The following is a 12,078-nucleotide window of genomic DNA, read 5'->3' as shown; positions in this document are numbered from 1 at the left end:
GCAGAGTTGTCTGCGAAGGCCAGGGCTAGGAGGTGAAAAAAATTTAAAGAGTGGGCTCTGCTGGAATACAGGGTCACTTCCATGGGAGGAATGGTGGGCAGACGGCTACTCAACACCACTAATGTCCCCCTGTATCAGATTCTAACATGATCTCAAGTCTAAGCCAGCAAAATCCGATCCCCTAAGCAGCAGGAAGTTAATGAGGCAAGTCAAATGCCAAGCCATCATAGAGCACCCTACATCCCCATGTGTCTGGAAAACAAGCTTTAGAAAACCCAATGTCACAGCATTTGTTATTATTTCTATGCTATTGTTATTAGCAAAAGAGAATATAAGCAGTACTGGCCATTCCTGATACTTGTAGACCTCCCTGGAGACCCTCCACCATCTCACAAGCTCATTTATTATTAACAGCAAAAGGCGCTCACACACATTTAGAAGCACAGTCAAGGTTAATTTAACTTTTTTCTTGAAAAAACCCAAACATCCTTTCTGAACTGCATAGTATTCACTGTGGTATAGACCTTTCCTTTGGTCTGCAGCCATGACACTGAAAACAATAAACACAGTAATATAGGAAATACCCTTAAAAAATATATATATACACATATAACACAGAGAGCCATTTTCCAAACATGGTCCAAAGGAAAAAAGGACTGGAAAGTCATGCCAACACAACCAGAATCACCTTCACTCTAACACTGTTCATTTAGACCATTTTAATTTCTGCAAAACTTCTTTTGGGGAAAGGGACAATGATTCACCACCATTGCACAAAGTTTTATTTTTTAGTTTGTTACTAGTATCTGCCATCAAATACTCCAATCTGGCTGATACGTAAGTCCCTTACCCAGGAAAATGTTAAATTTAAAATTTCAACTAGGAATACTATAAGCAGCCAAAAGAAGGCCACATGACCCAATAATTGTAAGAAATAGCATGAACAGGCTTTAGCATGCCCCACAGTAACCATATGTTCTAAACATTCTTTGTTGCTCCTTCCTGACACAAGCCAGAAGTGCAAACATCTGAACAAGAGACTTCCTCAGTAACTTGGGAGGGAGTAAAGCGGGCAGCAGTGAGAGAAAGGCTAGAAGGAGTGTCCTAATTATCACATCAGCAGATACTAAAAAAAATTAAATAAAAAATTTCTGTAGTACAAAACTTGTAGAAGTAGACTCTTAGTCAAACAGGAATAGTTTCCATTCGAGAATTTAAAAACATGTTTTTATGAAAGTTAGGAACGGGCTGACTAGGAGTGGTACAGAAGTGCTTGAAAGCAAAGATATGCCCAGACAGCTGAGAAGCAAGGCAAAGAGGCATTTGATAAGACAAAGGGAAGGATGTCACTGTCAGCAGGACACATGGTAGCATCCAGAAACACAACAGACATAGCTACCAACATAATCCCTTGAACCAAAGGACTTCTGTCAAACCAAAAGAATCTCTCTGCCAACGTTTCCTGAGATGCGGTTTTGCTATAATAAAGAGAAGTCTTCTGGTTTTATATTACCATAATCCTTGACCTGACAAGACTGCTCCTCTAGAGCATCTCCTCCCACTCTCAGGGAAGAAATGATTGTGTGTATATTTCTATATATCCTATATTCTTGTCCAACACCAAAAAGTTGAATTAGGCACAGCTTGTGTGATGCTAGTGTGCTTTTTTCCCACATGAAGAGAATTTAAACACAGGGGACAAGCAGAGGTATTTTAAGAGGAAGCCACTATCCATGCTACTATCCATGAACTTTCTCCTGCATGCACCATTTTGCACAGCAAAAATTCTGCTCTGGTAAACCCAATCTGATGGGAAAACTTAAAACCTAGGTATTATGGAAAAGGACCTCCTCTGTTATTCATACCTCTAACTTGACAAGACTCACTTTCAACATTAAAGTCAGAAACAGATCTTTTTAACAAAGTCAATAGTTCTCTCATCATTTTTAGCAGTACTTCAACAAGCTAGACATGCTGGTTTTGGAAATAGTTAAGAAGATGGTAGGTTTTTAAAGCTAAACCTAGTAATAAATAGCGTTGCTCTTTCTACACATAGAATCCTTAGTGGAAATTAAGGATGGATCCAGAGTGCAGGTTTTGGGTTTGAACAGGCTGTCCTTGCCAGGACAATGAATAAACACTTCAGAAAACTTGCAAAAAAAACAAGTTAGACTTTAGATTTTAAAAGTTTAGAGTTAACTGTATCTAGAACAACATGCCTGTCTAAGATGATACCAATGTTAGCAACCACTTTTAATTACTTGAGAAGCCTTTCTGAGGGAGACTTGTTAATGTACTAGTATTTTAACCTTGCATTGGGCACTTCATACTTGAAAAAACTGGTCTACTTGACTCCAAGAATACCTCCTGTACCGGATTAGAAAAAAATAATTAAAACAAAAAGCAATGCAAGTCATTCACATAGCATACAAACAAGATGAAGTAATAAGATTATTAAAGCCTTACAGTAAAGCAAGTATTATAAGGTAGAATGCAAGCAGCCATTAAGAACTACAGAAGCAGCAGTAGTTTTACACTTATTTGCCATTATGCGGTTTCTTCCCAGGTCATTTCCCTCTACTGTGGAATTCTACAGTGAAAAGCATTTGGAAATAAGTTGTACGAAGGACTATTCTGATAGAAGTGTTAAAAATAACAGTTTCTAGTTATGAAACAGACATGACCTATCCCTACACTAGGTCTCATCACTAACAAAAATATCCCACTGGCTAGGTTCTAAGGTGTTAACCAATACATATGATCTTGCACACACTATTTATGAAAGCATTTCCAAGTCAACATGGAAGAATGAGCCCAAATTTATTTCAGAAGAAAGCTCTAAGTCCTCTTAACAGTCCTTTACTCCAGCTTTAAGTGTAGGTATTACTAGCTGCAACAACTAAAAATGTTGTTTGTGGTTTCTTTTTTATAGCAACACAAAACCAATGCATATTTATAATGCAAGAGCTAGTTGCATTTTATTAGAATACCAATACATTAACAACTTTTCTTCAGAAAAAGTCTTCCTCCTTTAAGCATGGTAACATACAAATGATGGCCAACTTAACAACAAGTGACAGCTGTCCCCTGCTTACTAGCTGTTTCACTGCATGTACATCCTTTTGGTTACTGTAAATTGGACTATGGACTTCAGTAGTCCATACTTCCCAGCCAACAGATAAAAGGAGCAAATCCTACTGAACCCATGCTAAACATCTCAGCAGCACTCATGAGGTATTTGTCTATTAAGGTCAAGAAGCCTGAAAAATAAAGGAAAATATTCTCATGGAGCAGTTTTATCATGCTGTCAGTTTAACCAGTAAGAACATGTGCAACCATTAAATAAGCTCTGTGCAGTAGCTTAAAATAGTTTCACATGCCAGCACAAATAACAGTTTGCTAACAGAGCAAACAATAGCCAGAGCTGGCTGATTACATAGCATGTATATGTCAAAAACTAGAGTTTCTTTTCAGTTCCACAACCTGAATGTATTTTCTGTATTTGCGTCAAGCCTGTTCAAAAGTCTACACAAAGTAGAAGGAAAAAAAAACCCCAAGCCTAATTAGCTGTCTAGTACTATAAAAGGCAGTTTGTTCCATGTAAATTCAGCACAGAACTAACATGTTTGCTTTGTTTTGAATCTCAATGTAATTACCAACTTTGTTCTAAAACACCAGAACTTACTTGGAAGGCCTGTGTGGGGTACTTAGTCCTTCTTAGTAAGGGGACAGAAATTAGTTCAGGCTTCTGAATGCCTTTTATGAGCTTGAACCCTTAAACACAAATCTGTATCCTTTGACATACTATTTGTTACTTACTTTGGCCACTCTTTGATTCTGCTCCATTCCATAAGCACAATGTCACAGAAACATAAGCAAACAGGTTTAGCTACGTAAACAGTAACACTGAAGACAGTAAGGGGTTTTCCCCAAGTTATGTATACGTAACTGAAATTCAGAACTGACTGATCTCAACTCTTAGTTTCATACACACTATCTCAGAGGAAGAAGGGTGGAAAAGGGAGGAGGAGTAGTGGGGAGGCCCATGCAGGAATGAGGAACAGGAAAAATGCAATCCACTTTATCAGAGCCAATCCCTTTCCAAGGTTTAAATATATAGTTTGTAGGAAGTCACAGATGTAAGAAAACACCTTCTACTACTTTTCTGATCAATTATATTAAACTATTAAGGCTAGAATTTATCCTCTAGGCTAGAGTTTAGAGAGTTGTCTTACAAACTACCATCAAGCATAATTTGATATGCAAAATGCTAGGCTGGTGATTTAACTTAACATTAAAGTAAGATTTTGTTAAACGTTCAACTCAGTATTCACGATAGGGTTAGTCTCCCAACGTCTTCAAGGCTGTCATGAAAGTGAGTTGCTCAGCCATGTGCCCCCTTCCCTTCCCAAAAGTATTCCCCAAGCATTTTTTAATTAACTACACCTTCAACGATTTCCAGGGGGGTGGTGGTGCTCCCCCACTCACGTGCGTGCCGTGGGCAAGCGCTTACACTCCCTACGTGCAGAGAAACACCTCCCCAGGAGCAGCTACCGGATGAACTCCGGACTGCCGCTGCCCGCCAGCCGCGAAGGCTGCCGTGCTCCCCGGCCCCGCAGGCACACACCCGGCTAGCAACCACCACCTCCCGGACAGGGGGCTCCGACGGGGATTTTTAGCGAATACCCCCGGGAAAGCCTCGCGCCTGCCGTGCCGTGCCGTCCCCTCCCCCGCCCCGGGAAAGCCCCCCGCCTGCTCCCCTCCGACGTGGCTGACCCAGCAGCCCGGCGCTGCCGTGCGGCAGGCAGGAAGGGCAAACCCGAGGGGGAAACGGCCGGCGCAGCGAAACCAAAGGCGAGACGCTACACCCCGCGTAGCGGCTCGCTTCGCCGCCGCCCCAGCACACGCGTCTCCCGGCGGCGAAGCGAGCCCAGAGGCCGGCCAGGGGCGGAGGTCACCCCGCCGGCACCGGCGCCGCCCTCCCCCTCCCGGGCCGGCCGGAGGGATGGAGCCGAAGGCCCCCCCCGCCCGCACTCACAGGATGCCGGAGCAGGAGGTGCACACGAAGCTGCCCACCGTCATGTCGGTGTAGGTGGGGCCGCGCTGGTCGCAGTCGAAGCACTTGCGGTTGGGCGGGAGGCTGCTCATCTCCCGCAGCAGCTTCAGGTGCTTCTCCTCCTGCTTCCGCTTGGCGCTCGCGGCCATGGCCCCGCCGGCGAGGGGACGGCCCGGCACGGCGCCGGGCCCCGCTCACACCCCGACGGCGGCGGCGCTCCGGGGCCCGGCCGGCGGGAGAGGGGGCCGGGGCGGGGGGTGGGGTGGGGGGAGGGGGAAAGGAAGGGGCGGGGAGGGCAACCGGCGCCCGCCGATGAGCCGGGGCGGCAGCGCGGTGGCCGCTTACGCCGGCCGGCGGCACCGCGAGAGAGGTCGGGCGGGAGGGGGGCGGGCCGAGGGCCGCGGCGCCAGGCCCGGGGCGGCTGAATGACGAGCCCAGGCGGAACCTGCGCGACACCTTTATGAGATCAGAGAAGGAGATGGCGGCGGCGGCGGAGCCGAACGCGCTCGCCGGCGGCAGCGCCCCCTCTCGCGCGGGAGGACGCACTCCCCTCCCGCCGCGACCCCGGCCCGGGGGAGGCGCCTCCGGCGGGGCCGTGTCACCCGGCGTGACCCGGCGGGGCGGGGGGCTTGCTCCGAGGAGCGGGGAGAGCTGCAACCCCGGAGGGGACGCCGGGAGGGGCGGGGAGGGCGGTGGGGGGGGTGGCAGTCCTGTGGAGAATCCTAATGGAAAAATCTCAATAAAATGTACGGTTCGCCTTTTCTCGGGGAGGGCGGGGGGTCGCCCCCTCCCCGCCGTGTGCTGCGGGCGGGCTGTTCCGCGACGCCCTCCAGCGACGCCGCCGGGGGCGTCCTCCCCCCCCCCCCACTCCCGGCGTGAGCGTGAGGCGCGGCCGCCGGTCTGCACGCGCCCCCTCAGCCCCCCGCGGTGAGGGCGGGCTCAGGCCAGCCGGGGAGCGGGGGCCGTTCCGTAAAACAGCGAACACCGACCGCGGCCCCCGCCCCGACGCTCCCTGCGGCCCTCGAAATTGCCCTCGTCTCCCCAAAGCCCGAGCGTTCAGTCACGGAGGCCCGTGAGAGCGGAGGCTGAGGCGAAGGCGGCCCGGTGGGAGGCTGGAGGAGGCCGTGCCGCGCCTCCCGAGCTGGAAACGTTCTCCAGGGAGGGCTGCCGGGGGGTCCCTGCGGCTGCGGTGTGACTCCCGGGGGCGGGCGGGCGGCTGGGGTGCTTCACAAGGGCTCGGTGAGAATTGCCGGCGCGATTTTCGCAAGGCAGCGGGATTTGTGGGGAGAACATTGTTATGGGTCTCCGTCTTTTTTGTTACGGAGATGAAAAGTGCACAGTTTCCCCTTGGGAATGCGGCTGTCGGTGCCCGGCTGGCCGCTTTCCTCATCAAAGGAAAGAAAACGGAGCCAGCAGTCACGTCTATCTGCTGATATCCTTGAGGAACCCTTGGCTCTGGCTTGAACTCAAATCTGCCGCTGATCTACAAAATACGCGTTTGTTTGTTCCTTACAAAGGTGCCTAAAGGAATATTTTTCAACAGCATGCAAAATCAATGTAAAAAAAAAATCAATGATGTACTTTATAATTTGGTGTTTTAATTTGCAAAACTGCCTGGCAACACGACGTGTGATTAAAATCTTTTAAGGCTTAATGATTCCCAATGCAATGCATTTAGGGTCAAGTTTTGCACCTCTGACGTCAGTACATACGTTAGCTCTAGCTTTTGTAGGAGCAAGATCTGATCCGCTGTATTTTCCTCATAGTTTTAGTTAAAAAAATCTAGGACTAGGTGTTCAGCATCGGTAATTTGGCATTCCTCCTCTGATTTCTCTGGATGTGCTGATTTACATGAGCTGATCAACCAGTCCTAAGTTTTAAACCCAGAGTATAATGCACTGATCTCAATTTTTTCCAATACGGATGGCAGGAGCTGTTCATAGTGAAAAATAAACATCACTAAATCATTAAATAATCACAAATGCTTAAATAGCGTTCTTAAAAGTAAACACCAAACATTGCCAGTCTTATAAGAACCAAACTCTCACTGCTTCCTCTAGTTTTTCACTTCTCTCTGAAATGCTGATATTCTTGTTATTCAGAAGGTTTCATTTTTTTTGCCTTCTACGAAACATGCTAACGCTGGAGATTTGCCAGTGACCTAAACGACCTAAAGTAGATGACCTAAATTTAGAAACAAAGTTTAAAGGTTAAAAACCAAGGTTTTTTCCTGGAAAACACTTTGGAGAGCAATGATTGGCCACACCACCTGCTGCGGCGGAGAGTTGCTACATACAGTTGGGTTTTGTTTCAACAAGAGTCAAAGGTGCTTTGTAACTGAAGCGAGAATGTCCAACTTCAACTGCTTGTGTCGCGAATGTACTTACATGAATATCACGTAGGAACAGTTGTTACCAAAACCAATACCATTGTCATTGAAGTTGTCGTTGTCATTAAAATGTGGAACTGAGCTCCTAGGGAAAATCCTAGTACCGTTTAAGTCAATCACAAAGTTCAATAAGAGTCTTACGGATTTCATATTACACTAGAGCAGGCTCTAGTTTGTTTCATGAAGAAACAGTTCTGATGTTATTCATGGTCAGCACCAAGATGGGCTTATGCTAGTAGACAAATGACCCTTATTGACGTTAATTTGGTTTAGAAATCACTTTTTAAAAATACCAAGCCTCTCCATTCTATGTGTTATAAAGCTGATTTACCCCAGGCAACTACATAATGAGACTTCAGAGGGTTGTGAGGATACACCCTTTTACAAATAGCCATAAGCTCTGTGGGACTTGCGTTCTTCTAGAGACTGTGAGCACATCTGCTCCAAATCTTGGGTTCCTACAATCAAGCATCTAAATCTTACCGTCTTGTTTCCCATAGGAACCAGTGCTTGAGAAATACAACTGCCTATGTATAAATGTATGTGTTACACTATTGACATATATAGGTCTGAGAACTGGCTACATTAACTTCCAGCCCTGTTTCACCTCCCCACAAGCAATAATGTAACTTGTGCTGCTCTTCCACTCCCCCCGTTTCTAGTTTTTGCTACTCACAGCTAGCATTGATTTCCTCAAAGCAGACGGCTTGTGTTTTCTCTAAATTACTAAGGGAAAAAAATCCACAAATAATACACATGAATAAAAACTCTACTCTGCAGCTTTACTCTTTGGTTTTCTTTTTCCTGATATATTGTTCTGTTTCTGTACCCTAGGACCTGAATTTCCTTTCCTATAGCTTCTCTGTGCAAATTTGTTCTTCATTCTCTCCTCCTAATGACCAGACTTTTGTGGTTGGAAATATACTGGCCAGCTGTTTATTCCAAAAGTGCTTAATCCCCGCTGCACCCGCTACAGCTTTTAGCATTAAAATTAATTTCTTAACAAGAGGTAAAACAATGATTTCTTATGCTTGCAACATTTATCTTCACATAAAAACCAGAACTTAAAAGTTATTCCAGCCATGGGTAATAATATCTGAAAGACGTTGCTTCAGTAAGGCCTTAAATATGGGCTAATAGGGTATAAATTATGATATACAAGCACATAATCTAGGGAATTTATGGTCAGGACCAAAAGAAACAAGAGTCTAAGAATGTACATTTGGGAGATGAGTAAGACATCCTCCGTTTGTCACTAGGATTGAGGTCAATAATATCCATTTTAAAGCAATTAACCCAGCAGGCTAAGTGACGTGAAAATTATCATGCTGAAAGACTAATGGGCTATTAAATCCATCTTGCTTCACTACTGATGGGCACACAAAATTAATCCTGGGATTAGGTATATCGGATCTGTGGTAAACTGCTACTGCAATATTTGTATATGGAGGGTTTTCTGAAAATGCAAAGAACGAACATGGCAAGCGTATCTGGCAAGAATGTTCACTGATATGCTCTAGTAAAGATTCAGTCAACTGAGCATAAATTAGTGTGTCTGTGCCTGGCCTTATTTAAGCGGTAGCTTTTTGTTAATGAATAGACACATTTTAGTAAAAGATCAAAACAAGAGAAAGTCATAGTAATGTTTATATAAATCATTATTATTTTTGACAGTTATTTAAATCTAGAAAATTTAACTGCAGGAAATGGTCAGAAAAATATGATTGAATTCCAAAATTGTTTTTATTTGAAATGCTGTTTCCCTTTGAGATTTCCCACCCACTGCTATGACATTAACATAGTAGAAAAGGTAAATGATTGATAGCCCTGCCTTTACCCATAACAGCTGTTCATAGGAAACAGACCTCACAATAAAGAGAAAGGCACAGTCACATCAGCTTGGTTTTTTGTAATGCACAAGTTAGTGGTCTTTAATTTATTTTTTTTTAAATGTCATGTTTTATTAGTGTGACATACATCTAACTCGTTTTGAGTAATGTAGGGTAGGAAGTGATTTTCAGCCACCACAGCAATGAAAGTCTGAGATTCAAAGCAGAAGTGCTGGCTCTGAGGATGACATGGAGGAGGTTGAAGGTCTGGGGTGAGCGACACAAAACCAAGAGCTAGCAGAAGAGCGGGAAGTATCAAAAAGACCAAAAAACTTAGACAGAAAAAGCAATTCTTCTTCAGACTCCTCCCTCAACAGTTCATGATCTATCTACTGTATCTTTATTGATAGAATAGCTTTTGCAGTTTCCAGGTGAGATAGATTGAAGCTGTGTAGAGCCAGGTATCAGGAATTAACAGCAAGACACATACTCTCCTTGCTGCAAAGTAAAATAGAATTTTCCTATTAATCTGAACAAACCAGATGGGTTCTAAGAAGAGGACCATAAAGGTGTAGAATGCCTTTCCAAAGTTAACACAACAGATCAACATCAGAGGTGGTTAAAAAGCCTTAAGTATCTTTCCTCTTAGCTTGATGCTCTGCTCTTGGTGATAATTGCCAAGAATGAAGGTTCCATTGTAAATGGCAATTTAGATGAGCTTCTTGCAGTCATTAATTTTTCTAAATTGAGTGGAAAATTTGAATTGAAATGAATTGAATCAGTGACATCCTAAAGTTAATGTTGTTAAAAATATGGTTCCTTTTGTCTGAATTAAGTCTTTTACCTTGTAGTTCAGTTGCATCTGCTTGAAGTTTTTCAATGGGAAGGACTGAGATTTCCTGGATGGACTCCCACGTAGCACTAGTTATCCTGTACACCTACCTCTCCTCAGTTTTTCAAGTTAACTAAACTATTAACATCTCTTTTATGGAAATACTCTCCTTAGGCTTTCTTCATCTACTTTTGTTTTCTTCTCATAAAACTAAAAAAAAAAAAAAGTATATCCATTGATAGGATAAAAAAAATAAATTCTGTTATTGAATTTTAGCTGTTTAGAAAGTTGTTCAGAAGAGTGAGCAGCTCAAATTGTGCTTACAGTTGTTAACTAAACACTGTGCTCTCCTGGCTGGACTGGAACTACTAGGGGACCTTGTGAGCCTGTCTTGCCTAAGATTACAACTGTTTTACTGCCTCAAGATTTACAAGTTCCTTCAGGTACCGTGCTCAGTGAAGAACAGGTTTTCTTTTTTTTCAGTGGGGGATTTTTGAGTGCAGGATTGTCCCAGCTCACAGTGTAATCCAGTCTAGTTCAACAGGAGGTTTTCACATCCAGGGAGGACATTTCAGCAGACTGACTGGTTCCAAAGTCACAGGACTTTTTCATTTTTTAATTTTAGTGAGAAATTTTGATAGGTGAGGATGCATTATTCTCTTCCTGCTTTCTAGCTTGGTCAGTGATGTTGAAAGGTTATCAATATTTCAACCTTGCCCCTTTATTTGACACAGTTCTTGAATTTCCATCATGCCTTAAGTGTACAAGATCATATTCCAGTTTGTAATCACAGACTAGGTAGTGGAAAGAACATGCCTATATACAGTTGCAGTGAAAGCAAAACATCTGTCATAAGAATATCTTGTATGCGAGGTGAATGTGTTTTATATTTAAGTTCATCTTTACCGTACCTTTATTTTTAGGGTATATGCCAATGTTTCTGTTACGGATTTTGATTTGTATTGGTTTATCATTATTCTGTAAGATCCTGTCGTTGAATGATGCTTTATAAACTGTACCACAAATCACAGGACTTTTTGTAAAATGATTGTTTCATGCGTCCTTTCAGAGGAACATGCCAGAGGAGAGTGGAACCCTTTAAACTGAAAAGGGAGTATATTCATAATTGATCCTATAAACAGCAATAGAAAAATAATGGTAAGCCATATCATATTTTACATTTGCTGGAACTGCCCATGGGAATGTTAGCAATACACAAGGCAGCCTAGAGCCTATAGGTAGAAGAGAGAGGTTGTGGAACCGATATGAATAAAGCGAGAAAGAAGCAAACAAATGACCTTAGGAGACAAAGAGCTGAAAGACAGACCTCGATGATAGAAAGACCGTTTAACTCTGTCTAACTTTTGGTTCTAAATTAGAAGAGGGAGAGACAGAATCTAAATAGATATCTAAACCACCAACAATTTCTGTACTATTTGACTATGTAAAGTACTAAACCAGGAAATGCTCTCCCAGCTCTCTGAACAGGAACAACTTAATTTTCACATTAAAGTTTACATAACATAACTTATTTCTTGACCTATGAATGAGATTTGTATTTAAAGCCCAGTGTATTTTCAAGTTCAATTCTTCAGTACCTTTTCCACTTGATGATGAGCATTTCCTGCCTGTTTTCTGTAAAACTCCCACGGGAATGAAGGGAGGCCTTTGTTCCTTTCCACTAATGAATCTAAATTATTGATTAGTCAGTCTAATTTGTGGAAACTACTATTGGTTTGTGCTGTCTTAGAACTGCCTTAGATTCCGCAAAAAGAATTACAGGTAATTTGACAAGCATCTTCAGTGAGGGAAACACGATATGAAAATAGACAGGAGAAGTAGTATTTTCAACCAGTGTTCTTTTATTTGCCCATGCTTTACAAAACTCACATATTCTCCTTCAGGCTTCCCTAAAATTTTAATTCTTTTAATAAACATCACTTGAGGGCTGATTTGGGGAACACTAGAGTAG

At 43.4% G+C, this 12,078-nt stretch overlaps 1 protein-coding gene across 5 annotated transcripts in view; it reads right to left on the bottom strand.

The window, feature by feature from the left end:
- Positions 1-5,400, bottom strand: part of AGFG1 (ArfGAP with FG repeats 1) — a 37,328-nt gene extending 31,928 nt beyond the window's left edge. For all 5 annotated transcript variants that reach the window (XM_050902698.1, XM_050902699.1, XM_050902700.1 and 2 more), the window contains exon 1: positions 5,039-5,400. In XM_050902698.1, coding sequence (XP_050758655.1) covers positions 5,039-5,205 — 167 coding nt within the window. In that variant the 5' untranslated portion in view covers positions 5,206-5,400. The remainder of the gene's footprint in view (positions 1-5,038) is intronic.
- Between the last annotated feature and the right edge of the window lie 6,678 nt (positions 5,401-12,078).

Source organism: Gymnogyps californianus, chromosome 10 (assembly GCF_018139145.2).
Source record: "Gymnogyps californianus isolate 813 chromosome 10, ASM1813914v2, whole genome shotgun sequence".
In the NCBI taxonomy this organism is placed as follows: domain Eukaryota; kingdom Metazoa; phylum Chordata; class Aves; order Accipitriformes; family Cathartidae; genus Gymnogyps; species Gymnogyps californianus.
The sequence above is the reverse complement of the archived record's forward strand: the minus strand, read 5'-3'. Positions and strand labels throughout refer to the sequence as shown.